Source organism: Podarcis erhardii (genome assembly GCF_964252035.2).
Source record: "Podarcis erhardii genome assembly, chromosome: 9".
In the NCBI taxonomy this organism is placed as follows: domain Eukaryota; kingdom Metazoa; phylum Chordata; class Lepidosauria; order Squamata; family Lacertidae; genus Podarcis; species Podarcis erhardii.
Genome location: NC_138512.1, coordinates 60040667 through 60066493, shown reverse-complemented (window position 1 = coordinate 60066493; position 25827 = coordinate 60040667). Strand labels below are relative to the sequence as shown.

The following is a 25827-nucleotide window of genomic DNA, read 5'->3' as shown; positions in this document are numbered from 1 at the left end:
AGGTCCGTTCTATCTATCTATCTATCTATCTATCTATCTATCTATCTATCTATAGGTTTTTAGCTTACAAAATTATAAAACATACCTCACAGTTTATCACAGATACATTCTTATTTGGACTTCCATCAGCACCTCTCATAATCCTCCGTCTTAATCACTTCTTATGCCTTTCTTAACTTAATATTGCCATTAAATCTTTTAACATATCATCTCTCTTTTTTCCATTTTTACAATATTTCTAATATTACTCCTCACAGAACTTCTTGCAAATGGAGGTCCGTTCTTAACCTGAAAATGTTCTTAAGTAGAGGCGTGTTTTCGCTAATGGGGTCTCTTGCTGCTGCCGCGCCGCCGTAACACGATTTCCATTCTCATCCTGGCGCAACGTTTTCAACTCGAGGTAACTCTTCCAGGTTAGCGGAGTTTGTAACCTGAAGTGTTTGTAACTCGAGGTACCACTGTAATTGTAATGCACTCAGAACTACTTACAGGAATAGCAAGTCTATTTGAGAATGACTTGGAGAACATACTCAACAGTTAGATCAGCTGATCATCACTGATTTAGCCTTTTAAAATTAAGTTTCTTGCTTACTCAAAGCAATGTTAAGCACATCAGTATTAAGAAAGAAGCAACCTATATCTGAATTTTAACCAGAAAAAGTAAAACAAATTGTTCTTTAAAAACCCTCTTACACATCTGTTTTGATTGAATAGTTTTTCTGCTTCCAAAATAGCAACCAAGAAAGAGCGATTGCACTAAATTCTTGACTCCAAAGTTTGCAAGGGGTAGAAGGACATGATTAATTGGCCCCATGGAGTACATTTTAAGCCAGATGGTTTTTGTCTACAATTTGATGCATGCTTACATGGGAGTAAGTCCCACTGACCTGATTCATAGTATCATAGGATTGTGCTGTTACTTAGGTAACCAAGTGCATATCTGAAAACAGGGATGGGGAACTTGTGGAGCTCCAGATGTTGAAATATAGCTCCCACCATTCCTTACCACTTGCCACGCATGCTGTCAAGGAATGTTGGGAGTTGAAGTCTAACAGCATCTGGAGGGTCATAGGTTCTCCATTCCCTCCAGCAGTGGGGTGGGGGTGGGAGACTACTTATTTCCCCCCAAGTTTAGCATGTAATTCAGGAGCCGACACTGATCTGCTTGCAAACTCCCTGGACAATTAGGTGGGGTGTAATGCTCAAGGAAGACTGGTCCCAGACAAGCTGAAGTAGACTTGGTGTTATTCCTTACAGTCGCTGCCAGCTTTCCAAATCCAACATATGCTACATTTACAATTCTACTTCCTGCCTTCCCACTCAATGGGGAAAGGTTGGTGGAGGTGGAGTGGAAGGGGCTGTTGTGAATGGGGACACTGGGGGGCGGGGCTTACATGCATAGCTGACACCTCCTACTTATGTTTTAAATTTCCTGTTCAAGGCATAGCACATAGATAGGGCTTAAGTGCTACATTGCAAGAGCACCACCTTGGCTGCGGCAATAATAAGCTGATCTCACTGGTAGTTCTCACTCACCTAGGCCTTTAGAGCAGGCTTAGGCAAACTTGGCCCTCCAGATGTTTTGGGACTACAATTCCCATCATCCCTGACGACTGGTCCTGTTAGCTACGGATCATGGGAGTTGTAGTCCCAAAACACCTGGAGGGCTGAGTTTGCCTATGCCTGCTTTAGAGCTTCTGAACAACTTAGGAGGATCATAGGACCATAGAAACAGACTGCCCTGAGTCTTCCAGGTGTAGGGCAGTATATACATTCAATAAATACTAATAATAATACTTAGTGCTTTTTTCTTTTTAAAAAAATGTATAGGGATACTCTCATTTTGACTCAAGAAAATCACAATTTTATAGCTGAAATCAGGAAAAATAAATAAATGGACAAAAGTACAAAGATTCACAAAATGTTTAGGGATATACGTACCCCCTGCACACCCCCAGAAAAAAGGACTGATAATACCCATCAACTGCTCTGGAAAAAAGGAGTGGAAGCACAGAATGGAAGCATTTGCATGGAAGAAAAAGCATGTGGGTTGTGGAAGGATGTGAGTGATTAAACTTTATTTTCCTTGTTGCCACAGCCACTTTGCACACCAATGGGAAACATGGGCCAGGCAATATTGTGGGGGTTTTTTTTCTTGCAAGAAGACAGTGGCAAAAATCTCAGTTCCAACATCTATGGTATTTGCAAATATGTACCCAAGCAAAATGGAAAGATAGTTTCCTTACCTAGGCCTGCCCTTCTGGAAGTGTCCTGTCACATGCATATATAAGCACAAATAATATTGCAGCACTGAGATTAAGCACTAGGACAAAAATAATGATATTCTGCTTCAATAAATATTTGTTGCAAAGGCTGGCTTATCACTGGTCAACATGGTTTTGAATGAGCCACCTGCTTGAATGTTTATTTCCCTACATTTTACTTTCTGGCAGGATTCCTCAGAATATATACGATAATATTGATGTAAATAAAAATATTTTGCGAACTAAAGCTTCTAGTTCGTGCCTGTTGTTGGAGAAGGCCTCTAGCAGATCTGAAAATGTGATTAATTTCTTAGGAATTTTCGTTTACGACTAAAGAATCACATACATTGTCACTTTGGCTGAGATTAAGTGCAATGTAGCATCTTGCTGGGGTAATCAGACATCAATTTAATATTTTTATGTCACTGCTCATAAGTCCTTTGCTTTACCGCTAATTCATTTCCTTTAGCATCTAACCACTAAAAATAATAATAATAATTTTTTATTTATACACCGCCCTTCCTGGTTTAAAAACCGGGCTCAGGGCAGCTAACAGCAAATATATAAAACATTGATTAAAATGCGACTTAAAGCACTGAAGCACATTCTTTTTGTTCTGTGCTGTGTACTATCCCTGATAAGCCTCTCATTGCCCACCTTATCTGTTTCAACTAACATTGATTTTCATGTTGCTTTATATTATGTTATGTTCCATTTATGACCTTGGGATCAAAGTAATTATGTGGGATATGTTTATGGGCTTGAATTGGTTTCCATAGTATGTTCCTCACTGAACACGACCTTTTTATCTGTCTTGCTCATGCCTTGCGTGTGGACTTATTGGAGATATCCCTGTAGCCATTGTGGGAAGCAGGAACATTATCGCAAAGGTTACAAAACAAACTCAGTTTTATCTTTAGGTACCATCACTATTCACTTAGCTTTTAGTTTTGTATAAGGAGGCCAGCATTGCACCTGCCTTTCTGTACAATTGTGAAACACTTTAGCGTTAACAATGGTTTATGTTTCTGCACTATTGTATTGATTCTAGAGTTTCTTCTCTAATCTGTAGTGACCAAACATTTCATGGCAAAGAGGTATCTGCAGCCCAGCAACATTTCAACTTGTTCCAGCAGACCCAGATGACAGCTGGGAAAACAAGACTTTTGGCGTTTATTGCCTGTTATAAAGCAAAAAATGGCTTGTTGATGGTTTCCCTCAGGAATTTCCCCCCATTTATGACAGCTTTACATACAAGTTTATGACCACTTTGAGGAGAGACATATTCACACTAAATGTGTGTGGCGAATGAATGGAATTATTTGCAAAAAGTGACAGGGTTCTTGTTGCTGCTACTATGTTCTATGCTATTTGTTGTCCTGATGACTGCCTGACATCCATTTCACCACCAAGATTTGTGCTCTTCCTAGTTCAGAATAAAGGCAATGAAGGAAAGCAGGAGAAAAGTATTTGCACTTCCTTTGCAGTCATACCAACTGCTTCAACCTCTAGTACTGTTTGCTGCTCCTCACTTCTTCAAGTGGTGAGAAATCTCAGGGATAATGCCACAATAAAAGAGGGGGCCTGCCCCCACCAAAGTTGGTGAGCATTTCCATTCAAATAGTATGCGTGCGCCGTCTCATGGGCTTACCTCCCCCCCCCATATTTTATTCAAGTTGGTACTCCTAGCTTGAGGGATGGATAAATCTGCCAATTTTGGTTTCCTTCAATTTCTCATGTTTTCAGTTTCAGATTTTTGCTAAATTTCCACGTTTTGCATTTTTAAAAAGTCCTCATGAAAGTCCGTCAGTATTTTCGTGTACATTTCTTGTAATATAAACATTTTTGCAAGCTACTGCCCCATATCCCATGCATTTTTGCATTTTGTTTATGTGAATATGTGCATTTAATTCGTACTCTCCCTAAAGTAGGCATAGGCAACCTTCAGCCTCCCAGATGTTTTGGACTACAATTCCCATCATCTCTGACCACTGGTCCTGTTAGCTAGGGAACATGGGAATTGTAGGCCAAAACATCTGGAGGGCCAAAGGTTGCCTGTGCCTGCCCTAAAGCAATGCAATTTTGTATGTTGTTTTCGCCAGTGTAATCACTTTTATGCATACTTTCCCCTTTTATGCGTAATTCAACCTTTGCGAACAGAAAGCCCCAGTTTCAGTCTTTGGTATCTCAAGGCAGGGCCAGGAGAGAACCCTGCCTGTAATCCCATAGAGTGTCAAGCACTGTAAACGATACTGAGCAAGGTGAACCAATGCTCTGACTCTCTAAAGCAGCTTCCTATGTTCCTATAATCACTAAACCTGTCATTGGCTCTGGTACCACCTGTCATAGGTGTCATCTCATGCTGAAGATTGTGAGTGCCCACAAAAAGGGCTTCAACTTTGCCCATTGACTTTGGTGGGGCCCAGACCCCACAAATATATTATTGTGGGTGCCAATGCACCCACGGCCCCCTGGACTTGGCTGCCTCCTGCTGTTGGTCTCTCTGCCTTCTGTCCTATCAGTTCCAGTGGATACCAATAACCAACCATGTAGTTTGGCCCCCAGGGAAGGTCAGTAATGGTGCAGAAAGCAAAATCACCCCACCTAGCTATACCGTTCGTAGTTAGATATATCACAGGAGTGGATTTGACCACACAGAAGAAGAAGCACTTCCCACCTGGCCACGTCAGCTTTGAACTGGCTCATTGTTAAGGATTAAGCAAGTTTACTCTTACTGTTAAAATATACAATGATCTCATTGCTTTTACAATAGCTTTGTAGACAAACTGTAGCATGTGTTTTGCTCTCCCTTTTTTCTTCTGAAGTGAAACAAAGAGCCAGGGGTTGGATTTGCAGAGGAATTATCAAAATGTCCCTGGCTAATGTAGCATAAAGCAGTAGAGAAGATTGCTTAAACGTTACTATGTACTCTAGGTCACAAATAAGATAAAGCCTCTGTCCTAAAGGATATTAATAATATCCTGGATTATTACAGTCCAAATATGTGGAATAAATGCTCGTTTGATACGGGCAGCATATTAGCTGACACAAGAACAAGAAAGCAGCAGAGACTGACTTTAACTTTCTAGGTGCATGACTCTGACTTTACAATACAGTGGTACCTCAGAGGTTGAACTGAATCCATTCCGGAAGTCTTTCCCAGCCCTATCAGGAGATGCCAGGGACTGAATTGGGGAGTTTTGCAAAGCAGATGCTGTACCACTGAGCTCAGGCCCTTCCCACTGTGGTCCCATCCTTCCTTGGCGCAAGTGGCATGGAAACTGCTCCCCTGTGGCAAGAGCCCATTTTGCTGAGGTCAACATTTGAATACATATGGATCCTTCTTACCCAACTGTTGCCTAGTGAAAGAACATCCCTTCATCAACCACAGGACCATGCAACCAGGTTAAGAATAGAAGCACTGATTTGGGCAGCTAACCAATATGATATAATGTTTCTTATTGTGTTATACTATTGTTTTAATGCATATTTTTAAAATACTGATTTTAAGCCTCCTTTTACAAACCACTAGGCCAAAAGAGGAAATAAAAGCAAATTTATTTGTTGCTATTATGCACCAACCATGTACAGTCCTCTGTGTGGTTTATAGATCCAATAATTTCTGGCTGGTTGGAAACCATAATCTATACATGAAGGGGGTTTAGAAAGTTTTTGAGGTCAGCAGTAAGAACTTTTTAACAGAAAACAAATGAAAGTCAGTCCACAACATTTAGATTTGGTGGGAAAACAGTAGTCCATGCATGCTTGCATGCCATGGTTGAGGAAGCCCAATCATATCAGAGCTGAGATGGGTATTTAGAACAGTATGATAATGTGGAATAAAATTATACTGATTTGAGTGTATTTTACATTGTGACATTTTAGGATGCTGTTAAGCTTATATATTGCAACACAGTCACTGTGGAATCTTTCCAAAAGTAGCTGCAGCCTATTTTAAAATAATGCATCAGTATAGTTTGACCTTCTGTTCCCTAAATGACCTCTAAAAATATGACAGCTTTAAAACAAAACATTTCATATCTTTAAATGGAAATAAAACTCTAGCAGGAAGTTATAGTAAATATTTACATACTGTGAGATTATTGCTGGACAAAGATTTTGCTTAAAAAAACGGAAGGCCTTAATGGTTCTTATATAATGTTTCCTTATATAATTGAAACAGCAAGAAACCAGTCAAAAGAGTGTTTCTGCTGCAATCAGATTACCAAGAGTACCAAGCACTTAAATGAGGGTTGGAGGAGGAATCTGTTTTACATTCAGAATTTGTAGTTTCTACTCCAGGAGAGCTTGGCCTGCATTGGGTTGTCTCTTGAATTGAACACCTACTTATGTCTGAGACCGTGATTATGTGTGTGTGGAGAGGGGTTTGATTTCTTTTTTAAAAAAGTGCAAGTAAAACACTTTCTATTTCCCAGTATAAACGGGTCAAGTCTCATGTGGTAGTATATTTCTGCAACATAATGTTGTAAATATTAGTAAGCTGTGATGGGTGATAAAACATTTCCAGTGGGCTTGCCAATTAACCTTGAACACATAATATGTGTTATTGTGGGGTGTTTTTTTTGTCAGCTTCCCCTTATAGTATGCCCACAGTAACAAACAAATGGCCAATGCTATAAGAATGAATTCCATTTTCTCTCTTGTCTGCCACTGTTAAGCTGTTTTTCAATGTCAAAACATACGCACTGCAGTGTCGGGAAGTAAGAACTTTCTGATTTCTTACAGAAAGGAAGTAAGAAATTTCTCATTTAGCTGTAGCCGTGGCAAAGTGCATAGAGTACATGGCAAGATTAGATCTTTCTCAGGAAAGCTAACAAGAACAGGCATGGTTCCTGTGTTTAAGAGAGGCTCAACTTCCATTGTTTGAGAAACGACAGGAAGGATAAGAGTTCACCAAGAATGGAATGCATCGCCTGTTTTGCAGCTGCCGCTGCACTGCCAGAGCACGATTTCTGTTCTCATCCGGAAGCAAAGTTCTTAACCCGAGGTAATATTTCTGGGTTAGCGGAGTCTGTAACCTGAAGCGTATGTAACCCGAGGTACCACTGTATCATAATTCAAAGACACAGCCTAGTGAAAATACTCAAGGAGAATGCAAAGCAGGACTGGTGAGCAGTGTGCCCTGTGTCAGCAGCAGTCAGCATGGTGGGGCAGCAGAGCTCCCCTGACCTCCAGACAACTGTGTCACTGCTTACTGGGGTACGGTGGAGGGGAGAGCAGCATAGTGCAAGCTCACTGGTGGAGCCAATCTGACATTCCTGCTGGTCTGTTTGTACCACACTGACTTCCCCACCACCTTGCCCCTTCACCTCTCCTCCCTGTCAGGTCAGGTGACCACTATTATCCTACCACACTACCAGCTACTCATCTGGGAAGAGGGTATGTGACTGAGGAGGGTGGTTTTTATAGGTGGGTCCTCAGGCCACATAAAGAGGTGGGGGCACATTTGGCCCCCGAACCTGAGTTTTCTCACTCCCATACTGCTACCTTTCTGAATGTATGTTCTCATTTTCCTAAATGAATTTTACTTTTGCTTAATACTTCATTTGTTTTTATCCTGGGTTATTCGGGAGCTCTGAAATTCACCAGTGCCTCCTCCCTCTTGAAAATACATTATTTTTAAATATAATACAGAACAGAGCTAAAAGCAGGGTGGTTGGAACAGCACCCCAAATTTAAAAAGGCACTCGTGGATCTATATCACCTTTAATCCTGGTGGTTTTAAAACCCCTTTGAATGGTGGCAGCCACCCTATGATTAGTGTTGGCATGACAGCTAGTTGGCCTTCGTTAACTTGTAACTGTCAAAGGTCACACCAAACAGGCTCTATGAGAGGCAAATATGCAAAGATGACTTAAACTAGCCGGTGAGATTATGCTAACCCATTTTCACAATTGCGGAGCTTGAAGTACTGATACATTTCCATTCATTAGCTGACTTTTATGTCTGAAATCAGTGGATCATATTCAAATAAAAGCTTTAAACTCCCAAACAGTGGCTGTTTTGCTTGCCTCTTAAAAGAGTATTTGAAAAATATCTGGCTATGGATAATATTATGTTTCAGGGCTGAATATATCAGGAGCTACAGAGTAAAAAATATCCACAGGCCAGTGACGTAAACTAAAAATCAGCCATACAGCTGGCTTATAGTTAGTGAAGATCAAGTTTCAGCTCTGAGCTTGTTAACAAGCTAAATATATACCCAAGCCACTAAAGGAGACATCAGAAATGGGTGGTTGTAAAGATCTGTTTATTCAGCTATATATGTCCTTTTTTGGCTATTAAAGCCAGTTAGTAAAGTCAGTAACAAAAAGGAAATAGTTTCCATAGTGTAAGTAGCTATACCCTCCAGATTAGGGATGGGGAAGAAATCTGAATTTGTTTGCATTTCAGTGAGAAGCTGCTTCCTTCATACTTTTCGAAGGAAAAGACAATTATCCTTTGAAATTCTCATGTCTCTGAATTTTGCGATGTAGTTCTCCAACCAAGCAATGTGCACTAAAATGCATATATTAGGAGAATATACTTGAAGAAATGCATGTATCAGTCAAAAACTATATACAAAAATGAGTATATTAGGAGGAACACACACTAAAATGCTGATGAATTTTCACGAGTACTTTTTATAAAATGGCGAATTGCTGCAGAGATGTGTGGAATTCAATTTAAGAGTGAGTTTCTCTTTTGAGTTTTTCCCTTTTTCCAAACTGACGACTTCAGCCACATCTTTTCCAGATGTTGTTGGACTACAACTCCCATCATCCTCGAGCCCTGGCTATGCTAGGAACAGGCACCCAACAACATCTGGAAAGCACTGCATGCATGCCCCCCCCCGCTCTTCACTAGCAAGTGCTGTTACTGCTGTTGCTCTAAAAGAAAAAGCACATTACACAATTAGCAGATCATGTCTGTAATGCAAAGAAGGAATTTACACGCAGGCAAGTTTCCTCTGAAGTTTCTTTTGTGCCTCTACTCGATTTACAAACTGGCCTTTCTCCTCAAGAGTGGGAGCCACTGCACAGAAAGTTGCAGTCAGTGCCAATGGAGAGGCCTCGCTCTTTTGGCTTGCAAGCGATGGACTCTCTACAGCTAAACTATTGCTGCTTGTTTGCTTTCTGTTGAGCTCCTGGGGAACATTTTAAAAGACTGCTCTGGGGCACCCATATATCCTAAGATGTCTGAGGAAATGAGCATGTGATTGGGTGCTGCCTACAGAGTTCCTAGTCTAATCGACCAGCCAGGATGGTGTTCATATAGGCCTTGCTGGAAAAAACAAGGGTAGTACCTATCAGCTGTTCAGGAAAGGAACAATGTTCTTCTTCTTGCTCTCCAAGTCAGCTGATAGTGCTATCACCACTCATGCATACCTAGCCTGCCCCAGATGTAATGAGTCCCACTGAGATGAGAAAGAAGCATTGTCAATTGTGCCAAGGAAATTTCTTGTCAAAGGATCACATTGTAAGAACGACCCACCCGCAGGGACAAAAGGTCCAAGTATGATTAACATAAGAATCTAGGATCAGTTCCTTGTTGGATCAGACCGAGGGTCCATCTAGTTCAGCAGTTCTCAACCTGTGGGTCCCCAGATGCTATTGGACTACAACTCCCATCATCCCTGAGCTCTGGCCTTGCTAGCTAGGGGTGATGGGAGTTGTAGTTCAACAACATCTGGGGACCCACAGGTTGAGAAAGGCTGATCTAGTCCAATGTCCTGTTTCATACAATAGCTAACCAGATGCTTCTGGGAGATGCACAAGCAGCTTGTGAAGGCAATGGGCCTCTCTTGTTGGGGCTTCTCATTAATTATGGTATTGATCTGTTATAGGCTGTATTCAGGGGTGGGTTATATTTGGAGCGATATGGTGGTATTCTTAGGGATATACTTCCCCTAAATCTGGAGGTTTCATTTAGTTATTATCCTCCGTAGCCCTAGTCAGAGAATTTGTTAGTCCAGCACTGACTGAAAGGTCTAAAGGGTATTGGCTGCTGTGAATGGGAACCCTGATCATGCAGAAAGGGTCAAGGTCACAAGCAAACTGTATATTTAAAGCATACACAAAGCACATTGTTTCTCAATCCTGGGAACTCTAGTTTGTTAAGGGGTCTTGGAATTGTAGCTCTGTGAGTCAATCACGATTGTTAAAGTGGTGTGATAGTGTTTTAAATGCGTAGTGTGTTCACAATGGCTCGTTGCAACAGGGGGTGGTGAACTGGTTGGAAGGTTCCTAGTTGGACACCAGAGGGCTCCAGCAACATCTTAAAAGCACATGCACCCTGCATATGCAGGCTACAATGAGGGATATAAGGGTTACATGTTTCCCCTACATTTGCTTCTCAACTCTTACTGGTTGTAAACCCTCAACCATTTCAATAAAAGCTCAGTTGAATTTGGGGAGGGATGCAAATGATCTGCAGGATGGCAAGCTGTATTCAGCTGTGGCCCCTCTTGCTAGATGCTTCTGAAGGTTTAAAACAACAAAACACAGCGAATACTGAAAGAGAAAAGGGAAAACATTAATATAACTATGAGAAAGCACCCTAGCAAAATTCAGTAGACATCAGGAAATATCATAGCAACAGCCTTGACTCTGCTTGAATACTTTATAGCTAGGGCTGGCCCAAGACATTTTTTGGCCTGAGTCAGAGGACAAGATGGTAGTGCCTCCCTCCCATTCCATGTTCAGAAGCTGACCAGACTGGCTACTAAATCCTATTCTGACACAGATGACGTGACTGCATCCATCATTGTGCCTAAGGACAACAGGTTAGTCCAGGGGATGTAGGTCCGTTCACATTGCACCAAAAATTTCTGTCCTCCAGCATCTTCCCAGTGCTGTGCATCTCCTGGCATCTGCCACCTGAAGCAGCTATCTCACTCTGACTAATGTCAGGGCTGGCTCTGTTTATAGCTCTTAACAGTCTGTATACTGTCATCTGAGGCATTTTAGATTGCTTTGATGAAAGTCAAATTCTGACGTTTCCAAAGCATGTAAAAAGGAACATGAACATTTTCACCTTTCACTCTCCCCCCGCCATGTGAGATGTGGCAATTTCTTTTGACTGTCATGAGAGATGAATGTTTTGGATTTGGATCAGGGAGGCCCCATTTGAAGAGGAGTGACATGGCTGGGAGGTTGGCATGATGCAAATGAACCAGCAGGAACCATGGATTGGCTCTGCTGGGGTGTTTTCAGCACACTGACCTCCCAGCCTCCTCAAACTTCCACCTCACCCCTCAGCTTTTGGGTGGTCAGCCAAGTGCTGCCACTCCACCATTCTTTCAGGAGATAGGAAGGAAGGAAGGAAGGAAGGAAGGAAGGAAGGAAGGATAAAAAATAAAACATAGAACCCATACCTTTTTCCTGCATGTAAAAGCTCAAAGCCTTCAGCAATTTTCTCAAAGGGCAATGTGTGACTTATTAATGCATCCGTATTAAATTTCTTTTTCATGTAATCAGAAACCAGTTGAGGGAGAGCATCTTTTAACTTCCAACCTGGGGTGGGGGAAATAAAAGGACATTGGATCAGCATGCAAGATGGATGATTATTATTTTTAAAGAACAGAAAATGTCAGGATGTGTGAGCTATAAATTACCGTAATTTTTTTTAGAAGATGAGGATAACTCCTGTTTATAAGTTAAGAAAATAAGCTTAATAGAATCAAAGGCCAATGGGATGGAGGTATTTAAGCTGAGTCTGGAAGGCCATCTATCAGGGTTGCTGTGGGGGGCTTTGCCCTGCCAGACTTAAGGTTGTACTATGAAGCCGCAGCCTTCTGCTGGCTAAAAGACTGACTACTTCTCGAAGACACTGACGTGCTGGATTTGGAAGGTTTTAACAATGCTTTTGGTTGGCATGCATACTTATGGTATGACAAAGTTAAGATCAATAAGGCCTTTAAGAACCATATTGTCAGGAAAGCAGTATTTAATGTCTGGACAAAATACAAAGACTTATTGGAAAAAAAAACTCCAAGGTGGCTTTCACCTCTGGAAGCTAAGGCCCGAAAAAGACCCAATATGGAAGCCGACTGGCCAAAATATTGGGAAATATTAGAAAAAGATGGAAATAATTGGAAATTGCAGAGTTTGGAGAAAATGAAGGATAAAGTGCGAGACTGGTTACATTACGCTCAGATTAAAGAAGTGTTTAAAAATGACAAAAAGTTAGGGTTCCAGGTGGAGAAATCGAAGTTGGAAACAGAGCTGTTAGAACCTAAGGCTAAGGTACTTTCAAGAATGTATAACTTGCTGTTGAAATGGAATACACAAGACGAAATGGTTAAATCGGCTATGATAAAATGGGCACAGGATATTGGGCATAACATTATGTTTGAGGACTGGGAAAGGTTGTGGACCACTGGGCTGAACTTTACTGCATGTAATGCTTTAAAGGAAAATGTAATGAAAATGATATACAGATGGTACATGACCCCAGTTAAACTTGCCAAAATATACCATTTGTCTGATAATAAATGTTGGAAATGTAAAGAAAATGAAGGAACATTCTTTCACCTCTGGTGGACCTGCCCTAAAGTGAAGGTCTTCTGGGAAATGATATATAATGAGCTGAAAAAGGTATTTAAGTATACCTTCACTAAGAAACCAGAGGCCTTCCTTCTGGGTATTATCGGCCAGAAGGTGTTAAAGAAGGATAGAACATTCTTTATGTATGCAACAACGGCAGCAAGGATACTCATCGCTAAGAACTGGAAAACTCAAGATCTACCCACACTGGAAGAATGGCAGATGCAGCTGATGGACTATATGCAACTGGCGGAGATGACTGGCAGAATTCGAGACCTGGGAGAAGAAAGGATTGAAGAAGATTGGAAGAAATTTAAGATTTATCTACAAAAATATTGTGATTTAGAGGAATGTTAATAAGGATGCTTGGTTATAAATAATTGGCCATCACTAAATTGGATCGGAAATTGACGATAAATGAGATTAAGAGAAACAAAAATTTGTTGGAGAATTGTTATACTATATTGAATTGAGTGGTTATAAATTCGCAAATAAGATGATAATTTGCTTGAAAAAATTTATTAACGATGTAAGTGGGAGCGGGAGACGTGAGGAAGTCCAAAGAAGTTATGAAATTTTGTTAAAACAAAGCAATGCTGTTTATTATCTTTGTATTTCTTTTATAAAAAACCCTAATAAATATTTTATAAAAAAAAATATCAGGGTTGCTGTGGCTGCAGAGAAGCAGATTTCAGCTAAACATTAGGAGAAACTACCTAGTGTAGGGAAGCAGATTGGCTCAGTGGGTGATGGGCTTCCCTAGGCTGGAGGTATTTGAACAGAAGCTGAAAGGCCATCTATCTGGGATGATGTGGCTGTATCCCACTGCAGATCCTGCACTGAGGAGGGGGTTGGACTCGGTGACCTTCAATGTCCATTCCAGTTCTATGGATCAATGCAGTAGCTGCCATATATCAACAACTTTAACCAATCCACACCTCCAAGCAAGCATCCTATTAATTTCTTTCCTGTGAGGAGCAGAGTAGGGTCGATGGAGAGCTGTGATCCTGCAGGAGGTGCCCCAACAAGTACACAGGTGCCATGGCCCAAATGGCAGGATTTAAGGGCAGTGACCTGTTTGGGACACACAGGAAAATGAGGTGAGAAATGGAAATGGTATTGCAATATAAAAGCATATGAACATAATAGCCTGGTGGATCAGGCTAGTGTCCCAACTAGTCCAGCATCACAGTGGCTAACTAGATGCCTGTAGGAAGGCCCAAAACAAGACCAGAGTACAGCAATGCTCTTTCCTCCTGCATTTTCCAGCTAGTAGAATTCAGAAGCATGTTGCCTCCAACCGTGACTCCTCCCTCTGTCTTCAGAATTTCCCACCTAAATCTTTTACGTAGTCCCAGCCAGGTGCATTGCTTATATAAGGAGAGATCACAGATGTGAGCCCTAGGCTGAACAGGAGAGCCGAAAAATGGGGATGTGAGCATCAAAACAGAAAACATACCGCAATGTCTGTGCGTCCAATCACTTCAAATGCGTAGTCCACACCAAGACCTGTCATCTCTACCAGAACTTCATTCATGGGCTTCTTGAAATCTTGAGGAGCGATGCATTCTGTGGCTCCTAACTCTTTGGCCTTAGTAAATTTATCTTTGTTGATGTCAATCCCAATAATCCTGGATGCTCCAGCAACTTTGCAGCCCATGACAACAGACAGTCCGACACCTCCCAAGCCAAAGATGGCACAGGTAGAGCCCGGTTCAACCTGCAAATTAATAAAAACTGCATTAGGGACTTCCCAGAACACAAGTGATGTAGCAGGATTGAGGATCTGGGAGGAAGGAAGACTGGCAGACTGGAAGAGAAGAGGCATAGAGAGACAGAACTGAGAGACACTGTGGTGTAGTGGTTACGGTGTTGGACTAAGACCTGGAAGATCACGGTTCAGATATCCATTCTGCCATGAAGCTCACTGGGTCACCTTGGGTCAGTCACTGGGAATATTGCGGGACCTAAACTAGTTGGGGTATATGCCACCTTGAGCTCCTGGAAGGAAAGATGAGATACAAAATATGCCATGGACTGGTTGGATGCAGAGGAATGTTGGGAGGAACTAGCTGGAGAATCACAAAGAGAGGAAGGCTCAGAGCCTGCGGAGTGGTGTGGTAGGATAATGATGAGTGGTCACAGGGTGAAGAGGTAGTGTCGGAAGTTGAAGAAGTAACAGGGTTTATTGAGCTGGGAAAGTTTGTGGCGCAGAGAAGTCCAGAATCAGAGGGAGAAGCTGAAGCTGGGAGGTGAGTGGTGTCAGCATTGCCCATGAGCCAGTGCCACCGACTGGACTCATCCACTTCAGCCCCGACTGGGCCAGGCGAGCTGGGGTAGCACTTCCAGAGGCCACCTTCTGCACAGGAACAGGTCAAAGAGCTGTGGACTCACAGCTTAGAGTTGTGAGCACCAGATTCACTCCAACAAGAAGACAGTCGCCACACAGCAGAGTATAGCAGAGTACAGCAGAGCACAAACGACTCGGAGAACAGCTCTGTATCTTCTTTATTCTATCTACAACTATAATACACAACTATATACAGAGCTAAATGAGGTCTAAACGAAAAAGCTGAACTGCACTGAGTGTCTGCAGCTGCTCTTAGCAGCAACCTTATCTATACATACGATCTCTCTCTAACACTCAGTCTCTCTCTCTCTCCAACACATTGATGTGAGGCTGGAGCGGAATAAGTAGAGAGCAGAAACCGCCCCTCCTCTCTGGAGAATCAGCAGAGAACATCAGCAGATTCTTGGATATGGGAGGGGTGAAATCTCTTCAAGTGGAGATACACCAAGAGGCAGAGATGAATCAGGCTGGTGAAGAGTCATGGCTGTCTCCCCCTCCTGCTGTGACAAGCTCCCTCCCACTTATCTCTCAGAACCAGAAGAGGCATGAAAAGGGAGGAGAAGAGGTTAGGTTCACACAGGTACAGTCTCTGATTGCTTGAGGGAAACCCTGGAAAGGGGACTTCTGGGGAGTAAAGCTGGTGAACTAACAATGCCTGGAAAGTAAGATCAAAACACAATGATCTACCCAAACAACAGCCTTTTGCTGCTTCCTTTTAGAGGTACTGTTGGGAGGCTTGACCCAGTGAGAGCAGGGAAGTTCAAGAAGCATCAGTTGTTGTTTTTTTGGAAAAGTGAAATCTGAAGGTGCCTCTCTTCTCTAGCAGGAAGTAAGCATACTCTTGTTTCACTTATTTGAGAAACAGAAGTGTGAATTGATTCTTACCTTGGCACAATTGACTGCGGCTCCATAGCCAGTAGAAAACCCACAGGCAAAGAGGCAGACTTTATCCAGTGGAGCATCATTGTCAATTCTTACAATGGAAACCTCAGGCATAACTGTGTATTCGGAGAATGTGCTCGTCCATAGGAAGTGGTGGATCTCCTTCCCTCTGCAGGTGAACCTGCTGGTCTTATCTGGCATCAAATTTTGAAGAGGTTCACAGAGGCTGTTTGTGAAGATTCAGACTGGTTTGTATCATAAATTGGACTAAATACTAATTTTCCATATTACTAAGAAAAACAAATCTTTAATAGAAGATGCCAGATGAACTTACTGGGACTTGAGGCAGCAGTTAGCTTTAGGACTTAAACAGCAGCCACACTCTCCACACTGGGGAATACAAAGAGGAATGACTTTGTCACCTTGTGGGAAAACAACAAGGACAAGAACAAAGTTTAAGTTCATAGGTTTATTGTTCTATTCAAAGGCCATGACAAACTTGTAGCAATAGTATTAATGAAATACAGAACATACATGCATAATGTAAGCCAACATCCCTGATGTAAGGGAGAGAAGTTACCAGAAACACAAACAAACTCAAATCCAGTTTGATTTCAGATTAAGCCTCCAAATTGCCACAACAATTTATAGTGATTTTTATCTAACCCCCTTTTCCTGATTAATTTGTAGCCAGTACACAGAGGGCCCCTTTGCACAAGGAAGCTTTTATTGTCAACCAACAAAGCCAAAGCATTTCTGCCAGGGTATACTTGCTTGCTTGTGTGAGAAACACAGTGATATTAACCAGGAATGTTGGAAAAGGAGAAATGTATTTCAGGGTTGGCATCAATGCCCAAAGGAAATCTGATGGTGGGCAAGGATCCTTAGCGCATGCAATCTCTTATCCCCTCCACCAGCATATTTTTTAAAAATTGAAGCTTTTTCGTAATACAATACAATAAATGAAAACAAGAACAAAAGAAAGAAAAGAAAATGCAAAGTCATCTCTCAAAGGTAGCTCTTAACCCTTATCTCACACAAAAAGGAGCGGACTCTCGCAGCTCTCACCTGGGAGCTTCCCTTTATCCCACCCCTGCCTCCCACCCTGGGAGCTCTTTCCTTGCCTGCCTCTCACATAGGGTCCTTCACCAACCCACAGTAGAGGACACCAAAAGGAAAACAGAAAAGGGGGATTTCAGATTGAACCTCCAAATCACCACAATATTTTATAGTGATTTTATCTAGCTCCTTTTTCCTAATTATTTTTTAGCCAGTGCTTAGATTGCTACTTTGTCTGTTACGAAGCTATTGGAAGAGGTATTTCAACAGAGAAACATACTATTGGGTTTGGTGGCAATGCCCAAAGGTCATTGATTTGGGACAAGGATCCTTGGGGTATGGGGTTTCTTATGATTCTGATGGGTACTTGAAGAAAGAGATTATTTCTAGTACATAATGTGATCCTACAACTCCCACCATCCCTATTGGGCCTTGATTGCTGGGGCTGATGTGTAGTCAAGCTATTTACACCATGCTTACAAATCCTATTGGTGTCCAATACACAGGCACTTCTGAGTTTCTGATCTGCCCCATCCTTACCTGGCTTTACAGAAGTGACTCCTGGTCCAATACTTTCAACAATTCCAGCTCCTTCGTGACCCACAATAACTGGGTAGTCTATGTTTGGGAAAATGCCTTCCAGTACATGATCATCTGTCCTACAGATCCCAGTGGCCACTATCTGCAGGGGGAATGCAAAATACGATTCCAGTACTTTCACTGCTTCCACCTAGCAAACATATTCATCAGGAACTGGCACTGATTTTTTTTGTCTCTGTCATAAACATGGGTCTCCAGGTGAACAGGAGATCATGCAGATACCCTGTTAATACAACTGCATCGCCTGATGGAGAAATAGTTTGGAAACAGAGCCCTCAAAGAATCAGGTATTCCCAGCTCACATGGGAAGTTTCAGCAAGAATGTTACCCACTTGATCTCATTCAGATTTTACTAACTGTGATGCAAAGGACTAGCCAGAAATACATATTTGGAGGATATGATCTAAAGGCACATGAGGGTACCGCTTTGAAGAAGCTAAGCAAGTCCCGGTATGGTCAAAGCATACCAGGTAAATCATCAGAAGGTATTGCAATATGGTAAAATTGTGCCTGGGTTGACTTATTTCAGACTGCAGCTGTGGCATGATTCAGGGGCTGGAGTCATATCACTGGATAATCTTTGTATGAAAGACAACAGGGAGAATCTTTCACTGTTAATCTTGTTTGAACTTGCTCGGAGCTTTTGGATATGCATGGCTTCTTATTGCTGTGTAAGTTTCATATGCAATCACACCAAAACTATTGCTGAAATTCTGCACAAATCTGATTGAGAATTTTGCAGGATCTTTCTTCTTTTGCATGGAGTCCATTCAGTTCTGCCAAGAGCTGCCTTGTCAATAGACACTGGTGAGGAAAGAATAACTTCTGAGTTTTAAGTATAAGTCTTCCAGAACCATTCCTCCACCACTCAAGACTCCCCTATCCAAGTTTTCAGAGTTTAGGCACAAGATCCTTAGCCACTGCAATCGTAATTCACAATGAATGAAAGCACGCTCCCTTTTGGAATCATATGTTTTACCTTCACTCTAATTTCATGACTTCTTGGTGGTGCCACCTCCACCTCCTCCACAGAAGGCAATTGGCCAACTTCCCAGATGATTGCGGCTTTGCATTTAATCACCTGTGGAAATGGAGTTAATGAAAACAAGATCAAATATGAATTTCAAAGGCAGGACAATATGGGAGGAGGCTTTCCCTCAGATATTAGGTCCCAAGCCACTGAGGACTTAAAATCTAAGCCCCAGCAGAGATCAGTTGTCCTCATCCTGTGCTATTATTGCCCAAACAGCAGTTTTTGCTGCCATTTTACACTTCTTTTTAGCATCTGTGTGACAGTTTTTCGTTCCTTTTAAAAGTGATGGTGCATTCATAATTTTCCTGAGTTCAAATGTGAGATTGGAGGAGAGACACAGTCTGGCCAACTTTCCCCCCACTTACATTCTGTGTGCTGTTTTAAAAGATGATAACAAAACAAACACATCAGAAAACAAGGAGACTGATTTCCTCCGTCTCCACCTCTGTCCCCTCCGCACCCAACCCCTGCAGTATAACAATTGCATCCCATCCTGCCGCCTCCAATCTCTGGCTCTGTTTGGATCAGCTAATCCAAACTAAACATTTGTATTCCACTACTGCTGCAAACTACAGAAAAAGGGGAAATAAGAAATGGAATTGTAGTGATATGTAGAGCATAAGGCCAGCTAAACAAAAAGGAGAAAGTAAGGAACAATAATGTCACAGGAAACTCAAGATGTTATGCATTTGCGTTTGATCACCTGTGGAAATGGAGCCAATCAAAACAGGTCAGAGATGAATTTCACAGTGTACCTTATAATGATTCAGTTAAGATTGCAACCTTGGAGTTGCTGTAGTCAGCATGGAGATTGCCACTTTCACCCTACAGCAGGAGTGCGCAACCTTGGCCCCAAGGCCTTATTTCAAAATTGCTCTGCATATTATCAGTTGAGACTGCTGGCAAGAATAATCTCTCCCTCTTCCAACAAGACATTATGTATTTGCTCAGTTTGCAGCCTGGCTCACCCTAACAGCTTGGGGTACGTACAGCGGTTGCCTGGACTATGCTAAACCATTGGTCCATCTATTCCAGCGAAAGAGCAGGAACACTGGCATAATCCATCAGGCATGTCTTGTGTTCTTAGTTACCACTCTTCAACCCATCCACTTGAATATAGCTATTCGGTCTTCATACAATCCAGTCTCTGCCCTCCACCTCAAAATAGCCACTCAAAATAAATAGATACAGTATAGAAGATGCTCAGATAATAATAATAATAATAATAATAATAATAATAATAAAATAATAATAAAATAATAATAAAATAATAATAATAATAATAATAATAATAATAATAATAATAATAATTCATTACCTGCACTACACTAGCAGGTCCCAGGTGCGTTACAACCATCGAAAATTAAAAAGCAGAGATCCCTGCCAAATACCCTCTGCAATTTCTACACAAAACTTTTGTTGCCTCAATCTTACATGTGTTTGCTCATAAGTAAGTCCCATTGTGTTCAATGGGACTAACTTCCTAGTAAGTATGTTTGGGACTGCAGCCTTGCTGTGAACTAGGTTGTACACCCAGAAATGTGCACAAGAGAAGTGCTTGTCTTTGTCACTGTTTCCATTTTGGTGCAGTTTGCCATATACTACATTATTTGCGTCACTGTTGGCTATTTAACATAATTTATGTATCTGTTGTGGGCTTCAAAAACAACAACATGGCGCCATTGCTACTCTTAAGCGAACAAAGCAGAAGTTCATGGTGCGCTTAGGTACCTCTTTTGTAGAAAAATGGCACTGGAGTGAATACTGATCGTTTTCATTGGGTTGGAATGGATCATATTCACTGGATTGATTTCCAGCCTGGATATGGCACAAACTTGCAAACAGTTGCAAATTCTGCTTCTGTTTCGGAGAGAATTCTCTGACTTCCCTACTGGATTCTGATTTCATGCTTCACCCTGTTGTTGCTGATGAAATCTCAACAAGTGCTTTATTCTCAAAGTTTTCCACAATGGGATATAGGTACGAATTAGTTTGATACAACAACCATGAAGCATGGGCATAGCCAGGATATATGTTGGGGATGGCAGGCTATGTTAGAATTCCTGCTCCGTGATTGCAGTCATGGAATTGTTGTTTTTCACATGACGTGGTATGTTTTGACTCCACAGAGTGGGAAGTGATGGAGACAGGATGTTTGTGTTATTGTGTTCCGTGAAGTGGGACTATTGTCCTTTGTTCTTTCTCTCTTTGCTGTCTGATGCTTGAGAGAGAGGGAGCCGTGTTGCAGTGCTCCGTGTGTATTTATATGTAAATAAAGTAGATTAGCCAAAATGCTGAGGTTTGTCATGTGAACTGCAAAGACTCTGAGGATCCCTAAGTGTGCTGATGTCTGTTGGCATCGTTCGCTATGATTTTCGGGCTGAAGAAAGCTTTTGAAGCTCCCGAACATTCAACCAGGAGGGAGAGAACATGCCAGTCGGGCATGTGTCTCTGCCAGGGTCCTACTGGAGTGTAGGACAAGCTCCTGACAGGCTTCATGTTACAGGGGGCAGAACTTCAGTTAGTTAAGTATTTTTATTGATTTACGTGATGGGGGGGGGGGAGCTGCCCCCTGACCCTCCTGGGCAGAACTTCAGTTAGTTAAGTATTTTTATTGATTTACGTGATGGGGGGGGGAGCTGCCCCCTGACCCTCCTTGGCCCAAGAAGCCCTTTGCTGTGTATCTGTTCCCCTCACCAGTTTTGAGCCTTCTGTTTTGTGCCCTTAGGCTTCATTCATATTAAAGAAACACTGAAAATGGGAATTTGGGTATTATAGGAGACTGCACTGTCATAAAACCAGGGTGGATTTAATTTAAATCAAATTGATTTAAATCAGTAAGACTTGATTTAAATATTTTTTTTTAACAGAAAGACTCATACTTTCTTGTATAATCTTAGTATTTACAACCAGATGAAGGTTTCATTTTTGGAATAATAAATTTTCAGAGTAGTTTTTATAGTTATATTAAAAATTACTGATTTAGTTATACTATTAGAAATACATAGACAGATAATTATAAAATTATTGTGTGGTTCAATAAGTTAACTGTTTATATTTGAACAACCTTTCTGCTGTACTTTATTGGAAGGAGAAAAATAATTATTTCCTTAATAACAATTTACACTATTTATTTAACTAAAACAATAACATTATAGCATATGTATCCATGTTTGTTAACTGATGTAGTTAAACAATTTTTTTTAAAAAACCCTCAGACTGAGTTTTAGCACACATGAAAAACTTTAAACAAATCCTTATTTCCTGATGAAGAGCCTTTGGACTATAATGTAACTTAAATAGAAAACTATCTTTAGAAACTATCTTTATTTTAAAAATCCGATTTAAATTAAAAAATTTATTTTTAAAAAAAATCATTGCTTTTTATCCACCCTGCATAAAACTGTATGTAGTTCATGATAAGCTGTGGATTCTTGCATGACTGTTGCACCACAAGCTACTATAAATCTCTCTCCTTGAAATACAGCTCTTCTGAGCTGTTTACCACTAACAGCAGCCTTTTCTGAATCTCTGCCTGCAGCATTCAGTTACATAGTTATTGTGGTATGCAGTTAATATACCAGAACAGTAAAGGTCCACACCCAGTTCTTTCATTTATAAGGCATTTTATAAGGCATTTTAATAGTACATAAGTTGCATCATTTAATCCCCATTTAATGAAGAATAGTTTCTGCCGTGTATGGGTAAACGTGGGGATTATTCCCAATGTTGAACCTGCAACACCTCAGGTGAGATTTGTAGCCCTGTTTCCAGGTAGTATCCCTTCACAGGTTGCAGGTAGAGGCTTCCTTGACCCCTCCTCTGTACAAAACATTCCTGGCACCTTCAAAACAGGTGTGTAGGCGAGAAGCCTGGGCTGGAGAAACTGTTCCCTCCAACATCCAGGCATGGGGAAGGAATTTGATCCTGTTTCCATTTTAATAAGAAATTACCTAATTAGGACTCATTTAACCAAAACATAGCTGTTTGAATTTTGTGCTTTTTTTTCATTTCGCAGTGCTGTTTTCCAATCAAAAAAAGGTGTACAAAAATGCAACTATTAGGAGGGAATGTGCATAAAAAGTCATGCATAGATGTGTGTGTGTGTGTGTATAAAAAATAGTTCACTATATTTGGGCAAATTGTTTGCAAAAAGATTAGTCAACTCTGCGTACATAGATGTGTTTATTAGGAAAAAATTGCACTGAAACACTGACAAATTGTCATGAGGATTTTTTTTAAAATCACAAATTGCTACATAAATGTGGAGAACTGAATTTCTAGCTGAAAAAAGATAAAACACAGAGAAAAGAAACAGACAGTTTTGTTTGTCTCTACTGACATCTAGTCTAATATAACATGTCCCTTGCTGTTCTGTGCTATAAATCTGAAACCTTTTGATAGATAGATATAGATATAGATATAGATATAGATATAGATATAGATATAGATATAGATATAGATATAGATATAGATATAGTGTACACACACACACACACACACACACACACACACAAAGAGAGGGATCAGTAAAGATAAATGTGTTTCTGGTATAATGTCTTAATGTTTGCAAGGGTGAGAGACATCAGCTCCAAATACAAAACCAGTTGTCATATCTCACTCCTGCAAATTGTTTCCCCCTTACATTGCGCTAGAAGGGCCATGAGGGGGATGCAACACCTGCACTTCATGTTGACATACTTGTTGTAACATGCAAAGGTGTCCAAAGGTTCATGTCTTATTTCTCCCTTTGAAGAACATTGTGTTTCTTTGAAATGGTGCACACTTATATCTCCTAGACACATGAACGTGCATAAAACACTTCATCTGTTTAGAATCAGGAATGTCACAAAGCTCATAATGGAGATATTTAAGGAGCTCCCTTATACAGTGGTACCTCAGGTTACAGACGCTTCAGTTTACAGACTCTGCTAACCCAGAAATAGTACCTCGGGTTAAGAACTTTGCTTCAGGATGAGAACAGAAATCGTGCTCCGGCGGCGTAGCGGGAGGCCCCATTAGCTAAAGTGGTACCTCAGGTTAAGAACAGTTTCAGGTTAAGAATGGACCTCCGGAACGAATTAAGTTCTTAACCCGAGGTACCACTGCACTGAGTTGTATGGCAATCTCTCTTGTTATGATTCTGCTGGCAGGTATAAAATCTGGCTGACTCTGCTCCTTCCTACTCTCCTACATGAAATTCGTTTAACAGGGCACCTGAGTCAGACTATGGCCTATGGCATAGTACAACTCTAACCTTTTGCATCACACTTTTCAGAGTTTAATTTCCACCGCAGATGAAAGATAAAAATACTGACTTGGAAATCAAACTAGAGAGTTTTGCTTTCTGAGGCAAAAGGCCAAGAATATTTGCATAATTGAAAAACGGCGTCTTCTTATGCACTGATGCAATTAGATACAAGACAATGTCAAACAACATATGCTGCTGGGAACACTGTAATTATATACATGCATCCTTATACAAAGGACAGGTTTATTATCAAAATAAGTTGGTAAGGTTTGTAAAAATATTTTATCTCTATATATGGAATGGATTATTTAGAAATAGTAACTTGGGTAAAGCAGCCTGCCAGTTGTGGTTGAGGCAACCTTTAAATCCAGAACTTCTTCCTTTATTATTTAACGCTTACACAATACAATGCCAGCTTTTTAGCATTGTCGGGAAAATATAACATCCTGCTCTTTGTCTCCTCTGCGTATATCAAGCAGGCTCATGTTTGGAATCTACAAGTAGGAGATAAGTTTTTCCAGCTTGGTCTTTTGCAGCTGCGAAGTGAATGCGCAAAAATAAAAATCAGAGGAGGTGTCTCTGCTTTGGCAATGGGGATGTAGCAACACTTAGCTCTTTCCTCTTCAAAGCAATGTAGCATCTGTGCAAATGCAAACATTAGCATGTTGTGTTTAGATATATTTAGATAAACTGAGCCATAAAAACAGTCTTCCTTACCTTTCCTGCAGTTGCCATGTGTCTGGATCGTGACTTTCAGTCTTCCCACAAGTTTACTCCTTTACAAAGGACTTCTCTTCTTGCTTATCACTCCTTGCCTAATGCAAGAACATATACACAGAGTACTATTTCCACCACACACACACACACACAGAATGTGTTATCTATGATAGGCCATCTGGGAAAGGGGAGGGGCCATTTCCAGCTGGCATTCAAAGTTCTTTCCTTCTTGGCAGATATTTAGCTTAAATCAAATCCCCCTAGAGCTGCCATCTAAAGTTAACTATTAAGAGCTAGCACAATATTGGATCCAAAAAGAAAAAGGTCAGCTCAGTTACAGATTGTTTGACTAAGAACTTGTACATACTAGTAAAAATCATTCTGGTCCGTGTGCGCTTTCTCAAATTATTTATATAAAATAGAGCATAATCACACACAGTGTGTTTACTCAGATGCTAAAAACCCTTAGGGTCAAAACTGGGAGAGAGAAATTCCATTACAAGTTTTTGAAGAATATCTGTTAGTTTTGTTCTCATGCCAACTCTCTCATGCCATCACGAATCTCTCTCTCTCTCTCTCTCTCTCTCTCTCTCTCTCTCTCTCTCTCCTTCTCCCTCCCTCCCCCCTATCTATTTCCCATGGCTGTGTGTATACAGAGTGAATCACATTTAAGTGGAAGGGATGCCTGTAGTGAATGTAGTTCTTGCACCTCATTTGCAATGCTTCCTCCCACTTGCGTAGTTTCCCCCTATTCTGACTGGTCTCCAGCTAAAATTTGTAGTGTAGATACAGCCCCTGCCCCTGCCTGGGCATCTGGACAGAAGCAACTCCTTCCAAATCCCTTTAACAGGATACCCTGAGCTCTGGAGAGGCAAGCAGAGGTCTAAGCTGCCAAAGTTGTGACAATTGCTATGAGGTAGGCAAAACCATCAGAGAAGGCCAATTAGACCAATGGACGAATTCCTGCCCAGCCTTGAATATGGCAACCAGCAAAGTCCATTGCAAGGTCAAGCACAGCACGCAAAGCATAACAGACAGGGAGGTGGGTAGATCTGAACAGAAACTGTGTGGGGTGGTGGAGGCTGGCGGTAATTTATACCCGGAGGGTGGACCAGAGAAAACCT

General features: G+C 41.2%; 1 protein-coding gene and 1 long non-coding RNA gene across 2 annotated transcripts in view; both read right to left on the bottom strand.

Moving 5' to 3' along the window:
• Positions 1 to 8518: 8518 nt before the first annotated feature.
• Positions 8519 to 25827, bottom strand: part of LOC309350578 (uncharacterized protein) — a 50458-nt gene continuing 33149 nt past the window's right edge. Inside the window, exon 19 of the mRNA XM_081877548.1 lies at positions 8519 to 10777. Coding sequence (XP_081733674.1) covers positions 10753 to 10777 — 25 coding nt within the window. The 3' untranslated portion in view covers positions 8519 to 10752. The remainder of the gene's footprint in view (positions 10778 to 25827) is intronic.
• LOC309350434 lies at positions 22904 to 25600 on the bottom strand. The gene is made up of 2 exons (XR_014160366.1): positions 24704 to 25600; positions 22904 to 23019 (listed from the first exon to the last, which is right to left on the bottom strand). It is a non-coding gene; the product is annotated as an uncharacterized lncRNA (long non-coding RNA).